Source organism: Amphibalanus amphitrite, unplaced genomic scaffold (genome assembly GCF_019059575.1).
Source record: "Amphibalanus amphitrite isolate SeventyFive unplaced genomic scaffold, NRLGWU_Aamphi_draft 000145F_arrow, whole genome shotgun sequence".
NCBI lineage: Eukaryota > Metazoa > Arthropoda > Thecostraca > Balanomorpha > Balanidae > Amphibalanus > Amphibalanus amphitrite.
In genome coordinates, this window is record NW_024881640.1 from 735,987 (window position 1) to 761,662 (window position 25,676).

Sequence of the window (25,676 nt, forward strand, 5' to 3'; positions counted from 1 at the left end):
AATAATGACGCATCATAACCATTTAGTGACTTGTTTTGTTTGCACCGAAGACCGATGAAGCGAACGATAACTGCCTTTTGTTGGGATAATAGTTGTTATTTGTGAGTGTTGTATTTATTTTTCTTAGATATTGTCAGTAATATTTGTGCTGTCTGTAATCTGGAATAATTCATTTGAAGGAAGATCAGAATAAGGGCTCTATGCAGTGATGATAGTTTGATACAGTAACCAATATTGTGTTGGTGTTTTGCACAGGTGACATTCTTCTAAGTGAAAAAATATTGAAAAACAATGGGAGGTGCAATGAGCATTGAAGTGCCAGGAGGTGGAACAGAAGGCTATCATGTGCTGAGGGTGAGTGTTACTCTGGCTGCATTTCTGCTGGTACTCCTGGGCCCTGTTTCATGGCACGACGCTAAAGCATGCTCCGCTTTTCGGTGTATTGGGTTTCCATGGAAACATGAACAAGCTCGTACACTTAATGCTGGGGTGTCAAGGCAAGTTTGTCTTAAATGTTACATCAATACCACAGTGTAGCACTGTAGTACTGTGCAGTGAAATTGGTGAAACAGAGCCCTGCTGCTGCATTGCATTCTTTGAGCTCTTGACATTTGCTTCTTGATTGTGTGTTTGCTGTCAACATGCTCTTCTTGCTTTTTAAGTCAAATGACTACATTGAGATATAATTGTTGTTTTAAATAATATTGGATTTTCACTGTTAGAGTGATGGCAATGATGCACATAGGTCATAGCAGTGCAGGTAAAATGCAATGTTGACTGACCATGCTAACCTTGGAGGACTGACCATCTTGACTAAACTATTGACCCCAGGACTTTCTTGTTAAGATATATCAAAGCAGACAGATTATGCATGCATGATGTGTATCAAAATGTATGCACCTTCTTCCACAGAAATAGTAGCTGTGACATCACGTACTGTTACTGAAAGTTGAAACCTTCAATATCATTTATCATTTGTTTTTGGTATTTTACCTTTTGTTTGATATTGTAGTGTGCTCAAAATTGTGTTACCTATGTCAACTGATTGTTTATCCAAAACAATCAGCCACATTTTGCCACCATATTGATATTATTCCACTTCAACAATTATGCACTGAGTGTATCTTTTGAATAGCATAGTACTTAGTGCATTGGATCTGGATGAGAGCTCACCTGTCTACCAGGTGTTGACCCTTTTAGCTATAATACCTGGTTCATAGGTATATTATAGAATGAAGATCCAATGGTAATACTGATAAGTGATGGTCCCACACCATATATCCCCCCCCCAAAAAAAAAATATTGAAACTTACTCAATTTGGATATGGGCAATTATCAATACATTTTCAATTTGTTGTATTAGATTCCATGGAAACATCAATAATGGGAGGGTTGCCTTGGTATTTTATAGATATATATAGGATGCATTTTCTACTCTTGTTTCTGGTACATATTTATTCCATTTAGAGTTGATAGCACACCATTATGCCAGTTATCAACTAACTCACTAATCTGCCATGCATGGTCCACTTGTCAAGTGACTTTTCATGATTTTAGAAACAATGGTGTCAGCTAAATAATAAACAATGGGATCAGTCAATTCACAATAGCTATTGTTTACTTACCAAGGAATTAGATTGCATTTATTCTAGAGTGTGAGTTTGTTTCAACCCAGATACCCTGTAGGTAGTGGGTAGTCCATTTATGTCTCGATTAGTAGGTTATTGGAGTGCAGCAAAGGAAGGACATGCCTGAAATTTTATAAGAGTATCAGCTGAGTTAGGTGCGAATACATACACATTCATACACATGAGAACAAACAATCAGACTTTCGGTACTGCTCAAAGTCGAAACTGGAGTCGCTTTATTTGATCGAGAATAGCCGTCGGAATAGACATAACTATAAGCCTGCAAGTACTTCACCGCATTTAGCGTTTATATGTGTAAATGAGGATCGCCTGGCCGTGAATCGTTTGTTCAGGACGACGGTGGTAGGTACTGATAAATTAAATTACACCTAATGGCGTCCTGTCGTGCATCGCCCTCACCTTGTAACAAGTCTGATACAGTGTCATGCTAGCCATATACGGATGGCATGACACTCAGTGAATAAACAGCATTAACTTATTGTTTCATAAACATCTAATGGTAGCCCGACTCAAACCTATTTAGTTTTCCTATCTGACTATAAAAACTGAAAACTATGTAACGCTGCACCCTCCTGTCCCGCCTGGCCCCGAGGTGCCCCTGCCAATTGCCCTTGTCAGTTACCCCGCTCCCTGTTTTGACCATCGAAGAATGTCCAACCTGGGTTTTCCCAACACAATGTTGCCCTGATATTTGGCAGAAAAAAAGGCAAACCAGTCATGTGGGAGTCATTAGCGCTCTGGTTTTAGCATTGTCTATGGCGGAGCACTCTGTTAGTTTGGAAACGGTGATGGCTGGTGCCTGGTACACTGATAGCGTAATGTAACTACTACCCTTGTCTGCCCCGTCCCACACATGACATATTAAGTAGAGCGTCCAGCTTCATCCAATGTAGTGTCTGTATGGTTTTTACGACAATGCATGAGGGACTGATTTAGAGCAGCATACACCAGTACATACCTTTGCATATTGCAGGCTGTTAGACAGAACATTTTCTGGACATAGCGGCTTGCGTATTTGAGCTATAATTGTGTCTCCGACTTTCGTAGTCAGTCAGTTTCACTGTAACCTCCCTCAAAGCCATAAATGCAATTTTATTGGTCTTTGATCGTCACTTCCATGATGTGTCAATCATACGCGACCAGGATTTGCATTCACCGACTCCGCGTGACTCATGTCCATGGGGATTCACATCGCGCCATTCATTCGGTGTTATCGATTGTCGCATATATAAGAACATGTAAGAGCTCATACCTACTGCCGCCGAGGGTAGTACTGTGTTCGTCGGGAATAACAGCAACGGCGTCTTCCAGCGGCCCAGATTCACACGATTGATAGGCGTGGAAAGTTCAATGTAAATCGTCCATCATTTGAAACATTAGTTTGCAACTTTTACATATGATGGCGCGGCGTAACCTGGTACAAGGCACCGCTGGGCAACCGCAATACACGTGAAAGTTGAAGGTAAATCGGTATGTTGTTGAAATTTCCTGCCGTTGCACAATAATCGATCACCGCGGTATTTCAGTTTTGGTCGTGTCCGCCCATGGTTGAGAGGCTGACAGAGAGCACAGCCACGAAGTACATAAATACGCGTTTTTCGGGCTTAGCCTAACCAAATAAAACACCGTTTAATTTACCCTAACTGTTACAGCCATCTAATAATGCGATTCAGTGACATAGTTTCAGAATTTTCGTGTTGTTTTCGTTTCAGAATTTACGGCATAATACAGCTATGTCACTGAATCGCATTATTAGATGGCTGTAACAGTAAATTATCGTAGTCTAGCCACGAATAGCAAATTTCATATGATCTGTATTGATCGGGTTACCATGACTTCCTGAATTGCTGACTTGACCTGTACTAACACAACCTACATGAACTGATTTTACCTGACCAATTCTACGCAACCCCGAATTGTCACCTGTAGTTGTAGATGTATGATATTGTCTCCTCTGTCACCTTGTGTAGACATTGATTCTTTTCCTGTGGCTGAATTTCATTACCTGAATTCCCTGGTCATCCTCTCACTCCACGATGGCCGAGCATCAAAATGCAGATGATGTGACAGATGGCGTGAGAAGACGTAAGATAACAGAGAAGGGAGCTCAGTATCAACTCGGTGTAAAACAAAAGGTGTACAAGAGAGCATTGAGTGCAGTAAGGTCCAGTGGTCAGAGGTTGATTGAAGTTATGTCTGCAAATGAAGGCATAGGATGTGTCAAAGCTGAGCTCGAGAACTGGCTGAAGCTGTGTCAGGAGCTGACGTCATCTGATCACGAGTTAAGGTCCCTGCTTCCAGATGATGAGATTGATTACCATGTGAGTAGGCATTTGAGTCAGCTTGATGACAATGATGCCATGAAGGCAAAGGTGTTGAAGTATCTTGCGGACATCAAGCCCGAAGAAATGCCTGCTGATGGTGTTGAACCTCAAGATAGTGCCTCAAACCTCTTTGTGACGTCAAGAACTGCTCTGTCTAGAGTCAGTCAACATTCAGATGGGGGAAGCTCGACGTTGAGCTCCGCCAAGCTGAAGGAGAGACAAAAGCAAGCAGAACTAGCAGCAAGAGCAGCTGTTATCAAGAAAAGCCAAGAAATGAACAAGAGGAAACTGGAACTGCAGTGTGAGGAGGAAGACATGAAGTTGATGACAGAGTTTGCTGTCAGCCAAGCAAGGGAAAGAGCCATTGATGATTTTGAAAGAGATATGAATGACACCACCAGAAACCAAGATGCATTCCAAGCAACGACAGCAAGACGCATGTCCCAGTTGATGCTGGACCTGCCACCCCAAGATGCTGCCCCAAGAACCCGAGTCCCACAGACAAGTCAGCAGCAAAGGCCAGCGTCAAATGTCCATGCTCCACAGACAAGTGAACAGGAGCAGAGCATGGATGTTATCCAGGGCCTTGTAAATCTGTTGCAACGTGAAGTAAAGCCGAGCCACCTTCCTGCTCTGGAACCGGACGTGTTCTATGGTGATGTGGCAAAGTTTGAGTTGTGGCTCAAGTCATTTGAAACATACATAGAAGCCAAGACCAGCTCTCCAATCGAAAGACTGCATTACCTGGGTAAATACACTGAAGGTGAAGCGAAGGCAGCAATTCTTGGATTCATCCAGCTGCGGACAGAAGATGCTTATCAAGAGGCAAAGAACAGACTCAATGACAGATATGGAAACGAGTTTGTACGAGCAGCTGCATACAAACGACGGATCCGAAACTGGCCAAATATCAAGAGTGGAGATGGCAAGGCTCTGAGAGAGTTTGCAGACTTTCTTCAGCAGTGTGATGCCTTGTCAAGGACGTCTGGGCACTTGAAGGTGTTGGACGACCAGCATGAAAACAGCTACATGTTGAAGAAGCTGCCCAAACATGTGGTTGATCGTTGGAGAAGATATGTGGATCAGCGACTGTATGAGCCACAAGATGGTGAGCCAGCGGAATATCCTTTATTCAAGGAATTCGTGAAGTTCCTGGCGAAGGAAGCGAGAGTGGCCTGTGGTCCCGTCGAAGACTCTGCCAGCAAAGAAGAGAAGGATGTGCGCAGAGACAGGAGAGTTGTAAGAGCGCTCCAGACGACTGCTGCACCAGCCTCAAAGAGGGACAGCCACAGTGTTGTCAGACCAGGGTGTGTGGTGTGCTCTGACCGCTCAGGTGTTTCAGTTGCTGCCGCTCACCCAGTGGCAGAGTGTGAACAGTTTACCAAGATGACCCTTGAAGAGAAGCAGGCTGCAGTGATGAAGTATGGACTCTGCAGAGGATGCTTGAGGCGTGGACATGTCTGGCGGTCCTGCCAAAGGAAGATGAAGTGTGAAACCTGTGGAAAAGGTCACCCCACTGCCCTTCATGATGACAAGTTTCCTGTTGCTGCACAGAGCAGGGCAATCAGCGAAACTCGGAGGGACCTCATTCAGCGCGGAGATGCTGAGACTCAGAGGAGGAGCAGTCGGCCTGAAGGAGCAACGGACCAGCTCCAAGCTACATCCCTGCGTGTGATGTCCGGAGTTGGAGATAAGAGACCAGGCTGCGTCCACTCAATGATCCTGCCTGTGTTCGTTCGTCACAGGGAGCACCCTGATGTCAAGGTTCTAACCTATGCTGTCCTTGACCCACAGTCTGACGCGTGCTTTGTGACAGGCGGCACCTGCGAGGCTCTCCAGATCCAGGGTCAGCCAGTCTCCCTGGAGCTGAAGACAGTCACGGGCCAGTCAGTTGTGTCCAGCTCAGTCGTTGATGACCTGGTGATTGAGCCTGTGCAGGGAGGTGACAGCATCGTCCTTCCTCAGTGCTATTCGCGTGAGGTGATTCCAGCAGAGCGTTCGTGCATCCCCAGAAGAGAGTCTGCCAGGAAGTGGTCTCACCTGGCGCCGATCGCAGATGAGATACCGCTGTACTACCCTGCAGCTGGAATCGGCCTTCTCGTCGGGATGAACTGCCCAAAAGCCGTGAAGCCCAGAGACGTCATCACAGGTGACGACAACGACCCGTGGGCTGTAAGGACCGTACTGGGATGGGGCATCGTAGGCCCTGTCTGTGACAGCGAGAACATCAATTCTGGATGCCAGTACATCGACGCAGGAAAAGGAACCCGCAGGCTGTGTCACTTCGCATTCAGGACTACAGCTCATGAGATGACTCCTCAGCAGCTTCATGAGATGTTTGAACAGGACTTTGTGGAGACAAGAGAGGAGAAACCACAGTCAGTTGAAGACAGGATGTTCCTGAAGATGATGTCCGAAGAGATCCATCAGAAAGAAGACGGGCACTACGAGATGCCGCTTCCGCTGAAGGGAGACGTCAGACTGCCGAACAACAGAGCTGCAGCAGTGCAGCGCCTCAAAGGACTCCGCTCGAAGCTAGTACGAAATGATGCATTCCGGCGTGACTACACAACGTTCATGGAAGCCACGATCGCCAATGGTCACGCTGAGAAGGTCCCAACAGATGAACAGCAGCTCAGCAATGGCAGGGTATGGTATTTGCCCCACCACGGCATATACCACCCGAAGAAGCCGGACAAAATCCGTGTCGTTTTTGACTGTAGCACCGAATTTGGTGGAGAGGTGCTGAACAGTCATCTATTGCAAGGACCCGACATGACGAACAGCCTCGCCGGAATCCTCTGTCGTTTTCGAATGAAACCGATCGCTCTTACATGTGATATCAGAGGCATGTTCAATCAGGTGGGGGTCAACAGAACCGATCGTAACTTCCTGAGGTTCCTCTGGTGGGAAAACGGTGACGTGCATCAGGAGCCCGAGGAGTACCGAATGACGACACATTTGTTCGGCGCAAGATCTTCACCAGCATGTGCTATGTTCGCCCTCAGAACAGCAGCCGACAGCTACGCAGATGAAAGTGGAAAAGAAGCTGCCGACTTCGTAAGAAGAAACTTTTACATCGACGACGGTCTCACGTCCGTAGATGACGAAGACACAGCTGTGCGCCTCATCGACGCTACTCGCCAGTTGTGTAAGCAGGGTGGATTTGAACTACACAAGCTGTCGTCTAACAGCGTTGAAGTCCTGAAATCTGTGCCGCCAGAGAGCCGCTGCTCTACTACGCAGAGTCTGGAAGCCGGAGCGGGCAGACTGCCCATCCAGCGAGCTCTTGGCATAGAGTGGGACACAGAAAACGACGTACTTCAGTTCAGTGTGAAGCCCAACGATAAACCACCAACTAGAAGGGGGATGCTGTCTGTGGTTAGCTCCATATTTGACCCCCTTGGCTTCATCTCTCCATTTATTCTGAGAGGCAAGCAGATTCTAAAGGAGTTGTGCCGTGATGGTCTCGGCTGGGACGACCCAGTCCCAGAGACTCTGCTGATGCGCTGGAATGAATGGATGTCAGAGCTGGAGACCCTGTCAACCCTGAAAATTCGAAGATGTTACACACCGATGGACTTCGGAGCCTTGCAACAAGTGGAACTGCATCACTTCTCCGATGCCAGCACGCACGGATACGGTCAGTGCAGTTACCTCCGCCTCATAGACGACCAGAACAGAGTCAGCTGTAGACTTGTGATGAGTAAGGCCAGGGTGACTCCTTCCAAACCCGTTACAGTCCCTCGCCTCGAGCTCACCGCAGCACTGATTTCCGTTCAAGTGAGCAGCTTCCTTCAGAAAGAACTTGACCTCGGCAGTGTCGCCGAATTCTTCTGGGTTGACAGGGTCTCCAGCTCTGACATCCATTCATTCCAGCGCATCAGCAGAGTCTCTGGGACTGGGTCGTCCCAGCCGAGACCACCAGTCATCCTCCCGCGAGAGCTGTGCGCCTCATTGGACCGGATTGTTTGGATGAATTGAAAGGCAGAAAGGCGCAAACGATAATTTACTGTTACAGCCATCTAATAATGCGATTCAGTGACATAGCTGTATTATGCCGTAAATTCTGAAACGAACAGAAAATCGTATGAAACAGTCGTTAAATCGTTTAGAATGAAGTCAGCCATTAACTCATTGCACAGTACATAGCAAAAATTAATCATTTCAACCAACTTACATCGTTTGCGCCTTTCTGCCTTTCAATTCATCCAAACAATGCGGAACGTTCGTGACGCCGCCACGCGGCCGAACTCTTTGCCTCCACCGCGCCGCTAATGCCTTTCGCCGACGGAGGACGAGGCAACCAAAATATACGGCCCGCGACACTCGCGGTTACACTAACGAAACTTAAGCTAACATTTTTGATCGTTTAATTGCAAGTTAGCCTAAATCTGGCTTATGCTGATATGAAGGGAATATGAAGGAGCCGTTGAAGCAGAGCCAGAAAACTTCGCCACGGTTATCATGCGACCAGCTGAGCTTTCCGCAGATTGGGAGACACTGCTACGGAGTTGAAGAGGCTAGTCCACGGGCGTAATTCTTTTTTCCAATCAAAGGAAGGCGCTATACGGAGTATATCCCAGTGCGTCATTGTCAAGTGACTTACAACACCTTTATCCGGCCAGCTGTCTGCGAGGTGTAGTGGTTGGTTAGTGCACTCGCCCCGTGTTCAGAGGACCGAAGGTTCGAATCCCGCCGGCGGCTGAATTTTTTAGCGCGTTGTAGGTTTGTAGGCTGTAGGTAAGATCAAGTTAGGTTAGGTTAGGTTGTTAGTTTTTGTTTGGTTTGGTTACAAAGAAGCATCTTCAGGTATAGTGCCTACCTTTGGTTGGAAAAAAGAAACACGCAGTCCATGGATGGCTCACGCCACGCCGCGCTACATTTATGAACAGGCATTAGTGACGCAGTTCTGAGTCCACGGGTCCGGCACTAACATCAAATTCGGTTGATACGTTCAGAGCATATTCCTGCAGGAATATTCACCGCGGACGGTAAATTTCCCGAAAATGGCCGTTCGGAGTCGTTCCCGGATGTAATAGGTGTTCTCTATGTGATGCCATGCACAATGCGTGCGTGGTCCTCGGCATCAGTATTTCGGCTCGTGGGTCGTTCACATAAATCTGAGCGAATGAGGGTGGCTGGTCTCCGTTGGCTTCGAGTGGTTCAAGTCGGTGCCGCAGTCCGCACCACATGTACACGGCACGTACCCGCCGGTGCCAGCAGGCTGTGGCACCCGCCACGGCTCACGCGCAGACATCGACGACAGGGCCAGCGCCGAGTTCAGACTTCAGATGCCTGGAAAACTGACGGAAGGTACGCGCTTCCACACCGTCGCCAGCCCAAAGATGGCGCAGCACAGGTGGCGGGGCCGGCACGGGGTCAAGGAGGACCTTCCCCCAACCCACCCACCCCACAGCAGAAGGCGGCACGTTCACCCAACCACCGTAAGGCCGCACGCGCTACCCCAGCCTGCAGCCGCTCCCCTAGCATCATAGCATTAGTTTGCACTAGAACATACAGGGTGTAACGAAATTATCCGGACATCTATTTTTTCGCCATATCTGCTCGCACAGTTTCTTGTTTAATGTGGAAGCTGGAAAATTGGATGAATGCATATTATCACAGACGGTGTCTCGGTCCAAACTGTATTCGAGCCGGCCAGGTAGCCCCCGGGTCACAGAGGCAACGCCACCACGGTTCACATACGAGTGTCATGAGCGCATGTCACGAGCGCAAGTACGCGTGCACCGGCGCGGCGGCCGCCAGCTCAGCTCCATGACACTCCTCCACCCCGAATACTTGCACAGCATGGACAAACAAATAAATATGCACCTCACAGAACAAATAACAACTGAAACAAAACGCCTACTCATAGCTCGCCACGTATCGGTCTGGGGGCTGCAGGGTGGACCGGTCTCTCAGCCGGTACCGCGGCGCGCTGGGAGAGGGTGCGGACGGCGGGACGGTGGTCACACCCGGCGCGGGCACCGCTCCGGTCAGCCCGGGCGGCGCCGGAACAGGCGGCTAGCCAGGAGCAGGCGCTCGATCAGGAGCCGGCAGCCGGTCGGGAGTGGAGGCCAGTTGTCCGGGAACGGGAGCATGCCGTGCAGATGCAGCGGCGCTCTCCGTGACCGGATCAGGAGCAGGTATCGGTGTCACTCTGGAACGGAGAGGATCGTTAGCGACATGCGGAACAGCTGAATATCGCTCACGAACCTGGTCGGCGTGCCGCACAATCACCCTTCCGTCATTTAGCTCCACAGTGACCTTAACCCTCTACGAACACTACACGACCGGGCGCCCACCGACAACGCTCCAATCCCTGCAATCTATCGACAGCAGGCACATACACAGGGTCACCCGGGTTCAGACATCGTTCACGGGCATTTCGATCACGGTACGTCTTTTGAGCCTCCTGCTGTCTCCGTATACGCTCCTGCCTATCTGGTAGCACACCATCTAAATGAGTGCGTGGCACACGACCCAGAAATAATTCGGCGGGCGTACATGAGGTCGTAGTATGCGGTGTTGTGCGGTACCTAAACAGAAATCGAGAGACCTTAGTCTCAATGGACCCCGAGATCTGTTTGTACAGCCCGTTTTTGAAGCTTTGCACGCTTCTTTCGGCTAAGCCGTTTGATTTGGGTGATAGGCTGGGTGTCGTTAAGTGCCTGATCCCATTTACACTGCAAAACGTTTTGAATTGCTGTGATACAAAACACTGGGCGTAGTCTGTCACTAGCACTGTTGGCACTCCCCAGCACGCAAACGACGCTCGTAATTTTTCAATCGTGATCAGTGAGTCGGAGGAACGAGTTGGGTAGACGTCCATCCATTTGGAGTGGGCGTCGACTATCACCAGAAACATCTATCCGTTAGCCGAGCAATAGTCTACATGGACTCGCTGCCGGGTCGAGTCGGCCACTGCCAAGGATGCAGTGGAGCGTCAGGGGCCCTGCCCTTCAGTTCCTGACACTTCACACAACACTTCACGATATCACGAATGTCGTCATCGATTTTTGGCCACCAAACATACATTTTAGCCAACATTTTGGTTCTACACTCGCCAGCATGACCTTCATGTAATAACTTTAACGTGGCACCCCGTCCCTGCGGCGGGACTCGTGACCCCCACAAAACACAGCCATCCTGCACACTCAGTTCACCTATACGGGACCTGTACGGCTGAAAATCAGGGCTGAGGGAAACACTATTGACATCCGGCCAGCCATCTCTGACATATCGATGTACCGCTGACAACACGGGATCCAGAGCGGTCCACCGCTGTATCTGGGACACATTCACTGGGGATGAGTCGATGAACTCAAGTAAATGGACAGTCTCAGCCGGAATTGGAACGCTCGAACAAGCCTTCTCGCACGAAGGCAGCCTGCTAAGCGCGTCACAGTGGCCTTGCTTAGATCCTTGCCGGTACTCAAGGTGGTAATCGTAGGCCCCAAGCATCAGAGCCCAGCGGACCATCCTAGGTGACGCCATCACGGGCAAAGGTTTCTGCTCTCCTATGAGGCCTATGAGAGGCTTATGATCTGACTGTATAGTGAAAGTTCGCCCCGCTAGGTAATAGTGAAATTTCTTAACGCCGGTCACTACAGCTAATGCCTCTTTATCAGTCTGTGAGTATCTAGTTTCGGTGTCATTCAACGTGCGCGAATAGTAGGCCACAGGTCGCTCGCCCTGTGATGTCCGCTGACTCAACACACAGCCAATGCCGACCGGTCCCGCGTCACAGGCGAGAACCACCGGAAGGGCGGGATCAAAATGGGCTAGTACAGGAGGGCTAACTAGCATCTCTTTGGCTTTCCGAAAAGCAGACTTCTCTGCCTCAGCCCACTGCCAGGGCTGATCTGCCTTTAGAAGACGATAAAGCGGAGCCAAGACACTCGCCAGGTTCTCAAGGAATTTCCCATAGTAGTTGATTACTAGCCACTTACGCAGTTCCTTACCATCCCGCGGTTCCGGGGCACGGACAATCGTGGCCGTTTTCTCGTCGGTGGTCTCCACACCACGGCTGCTTATCTTAAGCCCCAGATAGGTCACGCTGCTGACGCTGAAGCTACACTTGGCCTTGTTGAGCCTAAAACCCGCTTCCTCCAGCCGTCTAAGAACCTGCCGGAGGGCCTCGTCATGCGCAGCGGCATCGACACCCGCGACTACAATGTCGTCCAAGAAGACCCCAACGCCAGAGATACCAGCCAGGACAGTTTCCAGCGTCCGCTGGAACAGCGACACTGCACTCGAATAGGCGAAGGTCAACCGAAGGGGTCGAAGAAGACCCCTCGGGGTGTTTACCGTGAAATACTCGCGGGCCTTTTCATCTAGCGGAAGCTGATTATACGCGTTTTTCAAGTCGATCTTTGAAAATATGGTACATCCCGACAGTTTTGAGTACAGTTCCTCCACACGCGGCAAGGGCTACTGCTCTGCCTTAGCAGCCCTGTTGACGGTCAAGCGGTAGTCCCCACACACCCGTATTGACTGACCCCCAGCCTTGGGACAACCACCAAGGGAGCCACCCATTTGCTGTGCCGTACCTGTTCCCAGAGTTCGCCACGGATCTGGTCCTCCAGCTCGGTGTCCACAGCTTCCCTGAAGGCCAGCGGTACGGTGCGAGGCTTGAAGAAACGAGGCTGGACGTCCGGGTCTACGTCGATGCCGACTTCCCCGCCTCGATAGCAGCCCAGCTCCTCCTTGAAACGTCAGCGAACTCGTCCAGGATGGGCTGCACACGGGTCTCCGCAGTCACTCAACAGATGGAGGGCCAGTCGAGCCTGATGTGTCCCAGCCAGTTCCTGCCGAACAGCCAGGGCCCGCCACCTTCGACTACGATGAGAGGTAGTCGCTGAGCCTGTCCGCCGTACTGAACGTTCACTGCAGCCTGCCCCATGACTGGCAGCTGCTCACCGCTGTAGGTCTTCAGCTTCACCGAACACGGTTCCAGCTTCGGCCCTCCACAGGGCCAGAGCTGCCGAAACCCGGCGTCAGAGCAGACCGACAGAGTCGCCCCGGTGTCCAGCTCCATCTCGACCTTCTGACCGTCGAGCGCTACCGGCACCATCAGCGGCGGTCGCCTGACACCGAGGCCGGTCCGGACGGTGAAAATGCTGTATGTACACCTCCTCACCGGTCCCGGGACTAGAACTCCTCGGTTGCATAGTGCCGTCCTCTCTGCTACCCTCCTGCGCGTCCGACCCTTGTAACGCGTCGCCATCAGCCGAGACATGGCGGAGGTACTCGGACGTGACCCCTGAGGCCACAGCTGTAGCACACCTTATCGATGAACGGGCACTTGGCCGGCTGATGATACCTCAGGCACCTAAAACAGCTCGCCGCCGTGCTGTCACCTGGCCCGGGCGTCGTCCTGTCACGCTGAGAGCGCAGCCGACCACCAGCTCTGGAGTCCGCTGCGCCGCCACCGCCGTCCCTGTAGCCGGCAGGAGCGCGGGCAGCACCGGCACCCCTAGAACTGCTACGCAGCCGCAGCGGACCCCGGGCACCAGTCAGCCGATGAACGGAGGCTCCATCTGCTCGCTGCTCAGCACCGCCGCTGAGCTCAGCCGCACTCGCTGCCGCCGACTCGTGTGCCTGAGCCAGCTGCTCCGCCGACTGGAGCGTCAGCCCCGGCTCACTGAGAAGCAAGGTTGCAGCAACTCGTTCCGTATGCCACAGACCAAACGGTCACGCAGCATTTCATTAAGGACATTAGGTGCGAACGAACAGTCTTTAGCCAGCTTACGAAGCCGCGCTAGAAAATTAGCAACTGTCTCACCGTCATTCCTGGAGCACGAATGAAACCGGAATCTGGCCACTATTTCAGATTTATCCGGCTCGAAGTGACTTTGCAAAACGCTGACCAGCTGATCGTATGTTTTCTGCCTTACAGTGGCTGGAGCAATAAGATCTTCCAGCAGACCGAACGTTTTTGCGCCGATCGCACAAAGCAGCACGGCCCGCTTCTTTGCTTCTTGATCACTCCCGATGTCTTGCGCCACAAAGTACTGATTTAACCGCCGCGTATAAGCACCGAAGCACTCAACGTCCGCATCGAACTCGGGCGCCCTGCCCGCCATCGCCGCGTATTCGAGCCGGCCAGGTAGCCCCCGGGTCACAGAGGCAACGCCACCACGGTTCACATACGAGTGCCCCCAGCACGGATGTCACGAGCGCAAGTACGCGTGCACCGGCGCGGCGGCCGCCAGCTCAGCTCCATGAGACATATCTCTGGTATCTGCTCTCAACTCAGCAGTGACCTGACCTTGCGAAATGACTCTTGCTCTTAGTAAGAGTCGAGTCGCCAACGGTTTCATTTGAGAGTTTTCGTTCAAGGAAGTGGAGAGAAGGGAGTACAGTCTCTCGTTTCGTAGTAAGGCTAAGTGTTAGTGGCATGGTGGCATGAGCCAGGAGCTGGTCTGTCAGCAGCTGGACATCAGCAGCAGCCAGTAGCACATCTGCCTGAGGCGTAACAGACTGGGACTTGGTGGCAGACTCAGTCCGGCGTCGATCGCAAAAGGCGCCCTTTGCCAAGTGGCGAGAAGAGTTGTCAAGATAGCGACTGGGAAACGCAAACAGACTCGAATTCTTACCAAGGCAGATAATAAGAGGTCCCACATCATGATTCACCATTACCCGCCCTTTAGCTTGGTTTTGCTGCCCTTCAAACTGAAAAAGACAATGAAATTGACGGGACAACAACCAGTCCACCACCTTTGGACTCAGGCCAGGGCGTTTCCACTGGTCGAAGGAAGAGATGAATGAGGTGGCCTGGTCGGATGGGAAGCCGTTCGAGCTGCGATATCCGTTGAGCCGTCAAATTGACCATGTGTGGGCTGCCAGCAGCTCGAACGGCGTCGCCCGGCGTCAAACATCCGGCCAAAATCTAGACCTGAAGCATGTTCAGCTGCTGTGTAATATTCAAGCTGTTCATGACGCCACAGAAAACCACTATCAGTGATAAGTATTACCGGCGCAACATCCTGGCTAGCGATTGGTTAGAGCCACTCAACCAGGCTGCACAGGTGGGCTCAGTTTCTGAACGTGTACTGATGCCTGATTCAAGCCGCGCAGTTTTCATGCGGGGCGGCGCACCACCATGAAGTCCCTAGCAGAATGATAAGTGATGCCGAGAGGACCTATTTTTCTTTTCAGCTTCACTGGGGGGCCAGCGGCATCACTGCGGGGGGCTATGCCCCCCCTAGCATCTCAGAGGAAGTCCTGGGGGCCAACCATGTGTTTTGCCCCCCCCCCCCCACACACACACACTTTTTACTCGAGGCCCTCTCGTCTAGGACGTGGTCACCTTCCAGAATAAACAAACTCGGTAAAAATAAGTTCCACGAATCCCCACGCACAGAGTACAAGGGACCCTTGTTGATCCAAGGAGGCCCTCTATCCATACTCGTCAGCGGAGGCCCCTGGAACTGATGCCCTGAGATGCGCTAGTGGATCTGAGGAGGCCCCAATATCCACACTGGTCTGGGGAGGCCCCTGACACTGGCGGTCTGAGAGGCCCGTCTGGCGTCTATCCACACTAGTTAGAGGAGGTCCCTGAGACTGGTGGTCTGGGAGGCCCCTCCATCCACACTAGTCAGAATTGGCCCCTGACATTGGTGGTCTGGGATCCCCCTACCCTCACTAGTCAGAAGAGGCCCCTCTATCCTCAATAGTCAGAAGAGGCCTCTGAGACTGATTGTCAGAGAGGTCCTAGTGAATCTGAGGAGGCCCCTCTATCCACACTGTCCTAGGGAGGCCCCGAGACTGATGGTCTGAGAGGCCTTTTATTTATACTAGCCACAGCTGCACAGGAGCCCCCTGAGATAAATGGTCTGAGAGACTCTTCTATTTATACTAACCTAAGGCGCCCCTGGGATTGATGGTCTAACAGGCCCTTATGTTTATACTGGCCGGAAGAAGGCCAATGAGACTGATGGTCTGAGAGACCCTTCTATTCACACTGGCCAGAGGACTAGGCAATTGAGACTGGTGGTTTGAGAGGACCTACTATTCATAATAGGCAGAGGAGGCCCATGAACTTAAGGGTATGAGAGCCCCTCATATTCATACTAACCAAGAGACGACCCTGAAATTAATTATCTGCGAGGCTCTTCTATTCATACCAGCCAGAGAAAACCCCTGGGATTGATGATCTAAGAGGCCCTTCTATCTATAGTTGCCAAAGGAGGCCCCTGAGACTGACGGTGGCCAGAAATGGCCTTTGAGACTGATGGTCTGAGAGGCCCTTCTATTCAAACTAGGCATGGGAGGCCCCTGAGAATAATAGTCCGAAGTCTCAGATACCTCCTCTGACTAGTGTGGACTGTGGATAGACGGGCCTCTCAGACCCTCAGAGGCCGGTATCCCTCAGAGGCCGGTATGGGATATTAGAGCTCAGTGAGAGCTTGTGTGGTGCCTTCAGTGGCCTTGTGGAGCCGTTAGTGTTCTCTGGCGCCGGTGTGTCCTCACTCCTCAGTCACCGGTGTGGGGCATTTAGAGCTCAGAGATACTGGTGTGGGGCCCTCAGAGGTGTCGGTGTGGGTCCTTCAGATGCACCTATAGAGCCTTGAGAGTTGAGATGCACACGTGTGTGGGCCCCAGAGGCGCCGGTGTGGGGCCCTCAGAGCCACAGATAGGTATAGGGCCTTGAAGGAAATGGTTCATTTTCCTGAAATTTGTATTTTACTACAGATTAATGATTTTCATGATCATAATTATCAGAAAATAAAATAAAACCTTTTTGTATGAAGGATTATTTTCCATATTTTAATCTAGGAAGAACTATATTCTATATAAAATTATGTTTATCGCGGAACCTTACAACGCGTTGACCAATCATATTGTGTAGTTCAAACCTACCCATGCTGATTGGCTGACGATGAGGTGACTGCATTCCTCTGCAAGGCGCGCATTCCTCTGAAAGGCACTCTTTTCGGAATGAGAAATGGAATATCTTCGTCTAGGGTGATTGTTGAGCCGTAAAAGCCACAAAGAGCCAATCATCTTTGTGCTAGTCTCAGCTCAAGCTACAAAGTACAAAACTGCTATTCCAGTTATAAAAAAACATGTGAAAAGTGGACTATTTCCTTTAAGAGACACTGGTAGGTATGACCTTCAAAGGCGCCGGTGTGTGGCGCTCATAAACACTGGTGTGGAGCCATTACAGGCGGGTGGAGCCGTTAGAGGCCTGAAGGGGCCCTTAGGTGCCTACAAGGAGCCTTCAGAAGCTGGTGTGGCAGCCTTATGGAGATAAGCGTGTCTACTTAGCAGCCCTCGAGGTGCTCTCACGAGCTCTGTGGGGCCCTACCGAGCCGAAATATGGCCAGATTTTTTTTTTAACGGCCAGTTGCCGCCGCAGGGCTCTTAGGACTTTTATTCTCAGGGACCTCCTCTGCATAGTTTGAATAGAAGGTCCTCTCAGACCATCAGTCTCGAAGGCCTCTTCTGGCCACCATCAGTCTCAGGGGCCTCCTTTGGCAAGTAGGTACAGATAGAAGGGCCTCTCAGATCATTAACCCTCGCCCGCACATGGGGGGGATGGTTGTCACCCCAGGTAGTTTTTTTCTGCTCTGCACTCAACATTTTTGGAGCTAGATGCCTGATTTTTCGTATAGCTGCTCCTCTATCCTTTCTCGATGTCCGCTGAAAATGTCAAGTCTCTGCGATTTTGGGTTTCGGAGATATGACCTTGTTCATCAGGTCATGTCATGACCCAAATGACAAATACCCAATATCTTGCGTTGGCCATGGGTCTTGTGAGCTTTTGACACCTTGATTTCGGCCTTTTTTCCAGTCTTACCTCCCCTATCAGTGAACATGTTGTTCGACGATATACAGATGCCAAGGTTAGGGTCAAGGTCAACCTAGGTCATCTGGAAACATTGCGTTTTAGGCAAGCGGAATTTACTTTTTGTGAAGTTTCTTTGACTGCATTTTTAGTAAAAGTTTCTCATTTCATGATCTCATGTAATATGGACACATAAACAATCGGTGCACACATCAGTATACACACAGACACACACAGACATACAAACACATATCATTGACATTGACCTAACTTGACCTGAGATGACCTCACCAGCAAAAACCTGGTCGGATAGTGTGACATAGAGGTTCTAGCTGGCTTGGCACCACAATACGGCATCGTCATCGGTATATGATCAGCAGCGCACTCGATATCCAACGGTGACCCAAAACAGTAACATTTTTTTAGTTTGACCAGTGACCTGACCTGGAAGGTCAATGACTGACCTGAGAAGGTAAAACTGGGCATCATTGGATTCGTCTTTTCCCAAAGAATCTTTTTAGTCTTTACCGCAAAGCTCTATCTGCAACAAGAACGAAATGGCGCGGGGGGGGGGGGTGGCAACCCCCCATGTGCGTTCTAGGATGGGAAGATGGCATGTGCGGGCGAGGGTTAATCCCAGGGGCTTTCTCTGGCTAGTATGAATAGATCAGCCTCTCAGATAATTAATTTCAGGGTCTTCTCTTGGCTAGTATGCATAGGAATGGCTCTGATATCCTGAATTTCAGGGGCCTCCTGTACCTATTACGAACAGTAGGACCTCTCCAACCACCAGTTTCAGGTGCCTCCTCTGGCTAGTATAAATAGAAGGGCCTGTTAGACTATCAATCCCAGGGGCCTCCTCCGGTGAGTATAAACAGGAGAGCCTCTGAGACCAATAATCTCAGGGGGCTCCTGTGGTCAGTATAAATAAAAGGGCCCCTCAGACCATCAGTCTCGGGGGCCTCCCTAGAACAATGTGGAGAGGGGCCTCCCCAGATTCACTAGGACCTCTCTGACCATCAGTCTCAGAGGCCTCTTCTGACTATTTAGGATAGAGGGACCTTCTCTGACTAGTGAGGGTAAATGGCCTCCCAGACCGCCAGTGTCAGGGGCCTATTCTGACTAATGTAAATTGAGAGGCCTCCCAGACCACCAGTCTCAGGGACATCCTCTGACTAGTGTGGATAGACGGGACACTCAGACCGCCAGTGTCAGGGGCCTTTCCAGACCAGTTTGGATATTGGGGCCTCCGGCCTCCTCACTGAAAACAATTTCACCCAAAACTGGCGAGTAAACCGGTGTCTCGCGGGTACCCCTATCCGCAACCATTTTTAACCACCCTCCCAGGAGTCAATTTAGGACATAACACTTTTGCAATTCACTCTGGAGAGTAGTAACCCTCCACGACTATTCGCGCACCAGTGGCTCGCGACCCCTCCATCGAAAGGTATTCATCGACGCCTACCTGGGAGCAGCGCCCCACAAACCTCTAGGAGATGGGGTTACCCTCCACGCCTACCCTTCGCCGACAAAGTCACGAGGGCCAAAAAAAACTCCCACGCTTGACCATATTTGCGGGAAAATATCTATATTATAGCAATCTCACACCTAGAAAACATCGGTGAGAGCGTTTCACATCGGTGGGAGAGATCAACTCGAATTCCCATAGAAATTTCGACATGACACAGTCACCGGCAGCCATGCAGACCGCCCGAAATCAAGAAAATGTGTCGCCGCTGCTTTCGTGACCTATATAAGAATCTAAATGGTTTCACTAGGTAGTTTCGGAAGGAAAAACGTTGCCAATTGTCCCGTGATGAATATTGCAGAGGTTTTAAACGTGCACCCTAACAATTGTACTTTCGCCCCCACTTGGAAACCGCCAAACAATGTGCCAATATATCATTGGTTAAAAAAAAAGTTAAAAAATTGTAATTCAAAACTGTGTGAGACAACGCCATCTAGTTGTAACAGTAGATCCAACTCCTTCAGGGCAGGTTATGTAAAGGTTCGCCATCCACGGATACGCGTTTACGATACCTCGAGTAGTTCCAACTCTTTCAGTGAGGGCTGTGTCAATGACTCGACACACGCGGGGACAATATCCGGTGCTGGGTAGCTACCTTACTGCAGACTGTGGGTGCAGTGCATATTTACGAGTAGTAAGGCAGGCAAGTCTGCTTACCCTCTAGCTAGAATCTGGACATGGCGAGTTAATACACATATACCACCCGCAGAGCAACGCTTAATTCGCCAGCTTCGGGTGAAATTGTTTTCAGTGCTCAGATCCACTAGCGCCTCTCAGGCCATCAGTCTCAGGAGCCTCCGCTGACGGGTATGGATAGAGGGCCTCCTTGGATCAACAAGGGTCCCTTGGAGTCCGTGCGTGGAGATACGTGGAACTTATTTTTACTGAGTTTGTTTATTCTGGAAGGTTACAACGTCCTCTCAACTCGAGACGAGAGGGTCCCGAGTAAAAAGTGTATGGGGGCGGGGGGCGGCAAAACATATGATTGCCCCCAGGGCCCCCTGGTTGGCCGCCGGGCCTGCGGGCTCGACCTTGACATCTCTAAACAGGACCTCGGGGAAGGGCAGGACACAGAGTCTGAGCCTTAAGAACAGGGCAGACACTGGCCATGAGGCTAAGATAAGACACATTAGGCACGTGAGGACTGGGTAGGTTGCAGGGTCCGAGGGCAAGGCAAAGCGCGGGTCTGAGGCTGTCATTACACAAGGCTGGAGAGTAGTGCAAGATTCAGGGCCTTAGAACACCTGATGAACACCACACCTGATGGCAGGGCAACACACACACACACACACAGGATCTTAGAGCAGGGCAAGAAACAGTACCTAAGATATAATATACAGTATAAGATATAAGGACACAGGTAGGGCACAAGGCCTGAATGTATGACAAGACAGGGTATAGGGCCTGAGGGCAAGACAAGGCTCAGGGCATGAGGGCAGAACAAAGCACAGGTTGTGAGGACAGGTAAGGGCATGAGGACGGGAAACGGCACGGGACCTGAGGACGGGGACACCACAAGGCCTGATAGCAGGGCAGGGCACAGCGCCTAAGAGCAGTGGGACACGAGACCTTAGGGAAATGCAGTGTGCAAGGCTTGAGGGCAGAGTAGGACACAGGGCTGATGGCATGGGACAGCACAAGGCCTGATGACAGGGCAGAGCACAGCAGCTTAGTGCGAGGGCGGGGTCTGAGGGCAAGACAATGCACAAGGCTTAATGGCAGAATAGGACAGGGTCTGAGGGCAGGGCATGCACATGGGGCCTGGTAGCAAAACATGACAGGACAGGGCCTGAGGCAGGGCAAGGCATCAGGCTTGAGGAAGGACGCTGGGCCGGGGCATGAGGGCATGGGAAGGCACAAGACCTGATGGCAGGACAGGGCACAGCACCTGAGGGCAAGGCAGGGCACGGGGTCTGATGGCAGGACAAGTGTACAAGGCTTGAGGGCAGAGAAGGGCACAGGGCCTCAAACACACTGGGCAGGGCACATACCCTAGGGGTATAGTAGGGGAGGATATAACAAGGTGTACGTCTTCAGGATAGGGCAAGGCACAAGGAATGGAGAGGGCATGTTTGTGCTTAGGTACATAGTAAATCAGGGCACAAAGCAATCGAAAAGCAACATCTGTTACACAGTAAAAGACCGAGGCATGTTACTTATTTTTGCTAGCACTTTTCCGCTGACACCCTGTCATTCCAGTGTGGGACGCAGTGGTTCAAATTTCGCGAGGGCTACGTCCCAATGGCAGGGGGCTGCGTCCCCAAATGGGACGCAGTCAGTTTGTTAAAATATACCCTGAGTGTTTGAGAGAAATTGAACGTCGCGCTTATTGGGAGGTCGGATAGACCCACCCATGACACTCAGTTAAGAAAAAAACTCGTAAAAGGTGGCCGATCGCGGCGAAACTTTTCGCATTCACGAGCTAATCAAAATTACACACATCATGACAATTATATGACCCCGAATCCCATGGCCCTTGACCTATGGCGTGTTTCTAGAGACCATGGCATGGCAGAATCGCGATTCTGCGTGTTACCGCACATTATCGACGCGTTTTCAGACTATTTGTGTCTTTAAAAAAACGCGCCAACTTGTGGGATGATTGTAATACCATGCCTTATGGTAGGTGTCAGGGTCGCATTAGGGTCAGGTGGTCAAGGTTACTGAGCTTAGATGACCTTGCTTCACCTTTTCAAGTTTCAACATATATTAGTGTCCTTTTTGCAGATGTCGAATTTAGGATCCATTTTCAGGAGAGGGTTTGGTGCCAAAAAATATGTTACGAAGCTTCCCATGTTACGAAGCTCCCTTTCAGTGGTGATTGACACCTACTTTGGCTACCTGGCATGACACCTAGGCTAGCTACTGGACACTGGTTGACCTACCTGAGCTTACCTGACCAGACCTACCCCCAGGCCCCAAATGCTGAAAGGGGATTCAGGTTCAGCGCAAAATTTTGAGCAAGATAGCACCCTCGCCCGCACATGCCATTTTCCCATCCTAGAACGCGCATGGGGGGGTTGCCACCCCCCCCCCCGCGCCATTTCGTTCCTGTTGGAGATAGAGCTTAGCGGTAAAGACCAAAAAGATTCTTTGGGAAGAGACGAATCCAATGATACCCAGTTTTAACTTCTCAGGTCAGTCATTGACCTTCCAGGTCAGGTCAAACTAAAAAATGTTGCTGTTTTGGGTCACCGTTGGATATCAAGTGCGCTGCTTATCATATACCGATGACGATGCTGTTTTCTGGTGCCAAGCCAGCTAGAACCTCCTTGTCACACTACCCGACCATATTTTTGCTGCTGAAGTCATTTCAGGTCAAGTTAGGTCAAGGTCAATTGTGTGTGTTTGTGTGTCTGTGTGTATTCTGATGTGTGCACCGATTTATTTTTGTGTCCATATTACATGAAATCATGATCTGAGAAGCTTTTACCAAAAATGCAGTCAAAAAAACTTCACAAAAAGTAAATTCAGCTTGCCTAAAACGCAATTATCTTAGATGACCTAGGTTGACCTTGACCCTGACCTTGACACTTGTACATCGTCGAACAACATGTTCCATGATAGGTGGGAGGTAAGATTGGCAAAAAAGCCGAAATCAAGGTGTCAAAAGCTCACAAGGCCCATAGCCAACGCAAGATGTTGAGAATTGTCCATTTGGGTCATGACATGACCTGAAAAACAAGGTCATATCTCCGAAACCAAAAATCACAGATCCTTGAAATTTTCAGTGGACATCAAGAAAGGATAGAGGAGCAGCTATCCGAAAAATCAGCCTTCTAGCTCTAAAAAGGTTGAGTGCAGAGCAGAAAGACTACCTGGGGGGGTGGCAACCCCCCCCCCCATGTGCGGGCGAGGGTTAAAATTGGGAGGTTTGTATTTCCTTTGTATTTCATTTTTGTAACCACCTGGTCGGGCAATGTGAAAGGGTTACAAATAAATATCAAAGCATGGATAAGATAGGCTACTATTTTTATTTTTCTTAGTTAAGAAAAGATCATTGTGTCAGGGCTATGACTTAAAATAAGTGGCCTAAATCCGATGAGAAAACAGGATTTGAGGGAACCCTAGGTTTGGCTCCTTGAGCCTCTGCCCCCCCCCCCCCCAGTGAAAATCCCTTACAGGAGGCCCTGTAGCCCCCGGCCCCCCCCCCCCCACCTCAAAAAGTAGGTGGGCACTTGCCCACCTGGCCCCTCTTGTTCCTACGCCTATGCAATTTTGTTAATAGCCAAACTATCAAAAACAAAACACAAACTAATGTGTGTGGAATCAATACTTTGATTTTGACACCAGATTGCCTCCATAAAAAATCAATTTCCTGATGGCCTTTTAGCATGCTTTGCATAAAAAACAGTCATTATTTTGGCTGTATTTTTTGTGTGTGTGGTTAGCTTCATTTTTCTTTGCCACCTGCTAGCAGCACTGCCAATCAGTGTTTTACAAGAAGCATGCCAATTGGGGAAACTATGAAGCAGAAATAAAAACATTGATCGATCAATAAATGGATCTTGTACCTATGACCATATATGGGCATAAATGCAGCCCCCGCTATGATGGGGGCTGCATTTATGCCCTATGACGGGGTGCATTCAGTGTAACGGGACAATACTTGCGGTATTGAGTACACCCACTGAAGAGAAAAAGCTTCCATTTACCAAAGGAATGATAGTCAACGAGTAATACTTGACGAAAGTACGCACATTCACCCGAAAATGATATTTTTTGCAGGTTCTGGGCGTCCACTTTGCCAGACAATCAGCTGGCCATTCCATAAATGGATCGGCACTATGAAAAACTTTAGAAATTTATTTTTAAAACAATAAATACAAAATAGTAACTATTGAATAATAATTAATTTTGCTATAATTGACAATATTGTAAACAAATTAATACAAATAATAACTATTTACCATCTCTTAATTACTCACTTTTTCTGGCACGCTTCTTTCGATCAGCAATTGCAGTCAAACGTCGGTTGGCCTTGAGTCACAACTTACTTCATTAGGACCGCCAGTCAATTGTGCGCTGAGTGAGTACAGGCCTTGTGTGAATCACAACTTGCTAATGTCTTATTTTTCACTTGAAAGCTAGGATGCACAAAATCACGTCCATTTTTTCCTTACATGGTCATGGCCCTGCCCACTCCAACCTTTCATTGGTCAATCAATATTTGGATTTGAGCCTCATCCTTTACCCAACTGATGCACAACCTAACAGAACGGCTTCCAACAAAGTATGGTTAGTTTTACAATTGTAAGGATGCCCTGCTCCATCAATTCAAAATGAAAAGTGATGTAACCATTAACAACACATGAGCCTAGTATCCACCATCTTCACACAACTATATAGCCGCCAAGATAAAGCAAAAAGGGATACCGGTATGGACTCTGGTCATGTCATGGCAGGCACAAGCTACCTACAGGCAATTTTTGCAAGAAGGTAGGTGTTAAAACAAAACAAAACAAGGAGACAAGTGACAACAATATGGGTGGGTGGAGTTCTTCTGGCTGTTTACTTAACCTGATCTATCATATATTAGGGAGAACAATATTTAGCTTACCTGTTGTAGGCACACAACGACCACCATCCTTGAAACTGCACGTGCAACAACAATAACGCTCAGATATTCCGGCGTGCAAACAGCTGCGCCGAAATTGTATCTCAGTCGTGCTTCCAAATCGACGTAGCACATCGCTGCCAGATCTTTTACTGGACGAGGAAGGCCTTTGAGTACGAAGCAAACTCTGGTGGATAAAATATGAACTAGCAGAATCGTTTAATTGGCCAGGTTAGGGTAAATCTGGTTTAGGCTAACGTGCTCCAAAGTTAGTATAAACTCGGATCTGGGCTGTTCCTATCAAAATACACTAGTTTTAATTTATGCTATCCAAAAAGTTAGGGTAAATTAAAATAAATTGAAAATCGGGTTTAGGCTAACGAAAAGTTAGCCTAAACCCGTTTCACAAAAGCACAGCCATGGTGTAATCAGGCGCTGTGTAAGTTCGATGGCGCGGCTGGAGCGGCGGCACTGGGGCGTATGCTGTGCCGCACCACATCCCAGCACTGCGGGTCGGCCGCCCTGCACGGCGGACGACTCTCCCGCCAGGCGCCGCGCAGGGTTCGGTGTCTCCAAGTAGTGGGCTCTTATAGTTTGTATTGGCTTGTTTGGCTGAGCATTTCAACATTGTTCATATTTTATGCTGAGAAAACTCACACGCAGAAACTCAATCACTTGTTCGCTCTCACTAATTCATCTGGGAAAAGAGGATAAAAGGCCGCCGGATATTGATATCGGCTGAAAGATGTCTGTATCAGTATGAACGCCCTTGTGCCTATTCTCAGCACTCTCAAACGAGCTCCTGGTCCTTATTTCATTC

At 49.7% G+C, this 25,676-nt stretch overlaps 1 protein-coding gene and 1 long non-coding RNA gene across 5 annotated transcripts in view; one reads left to right on the forward strand and one right to left on the reverse strand.

Annotated features, from left to right (window-relative positions):
• Positions 1–14: 14 nt before the first annotated feature.
• Positions 15–25,676, forward strand: part of LOC122382726 (Golgi reassembly-stacking protein 2-like) — a 78,544-nt gene continuing 52,882 nt past the window's right edge. For 2 of the 4 annotated variants that reach the window (XM_043368422.1, XM_043368424.1), the window contains exons 1-2: positions 15–101; positions 256–354. In XM_043368422.1, coding sequence (XP_043224357.1) covers positions 292–354 — 63 coding nt within the window. In that variant the 5' untranslated portion in view covers positions 15–101; positions 256–291. The remainder of the gene's footprint in view (positions 102–255; positions 355–25,676) is intronic. The other 2 variants (XM_043368421.1, XM_043368423.1) reach the window with 1 other exon arrangement.
• On the reverse strand, positions 9,608–24,921 carry LOC122382729. The gene is made up of 2 exons (XR_006256718.1): positions 24,860–24,921; positions 9,608–10,136 (listed from the first exon to the last, which is right to left on the reverse strand). It is a non-coding gene; the product is annotated as an uncharacterized LOC122382729 (long non-coding RNA).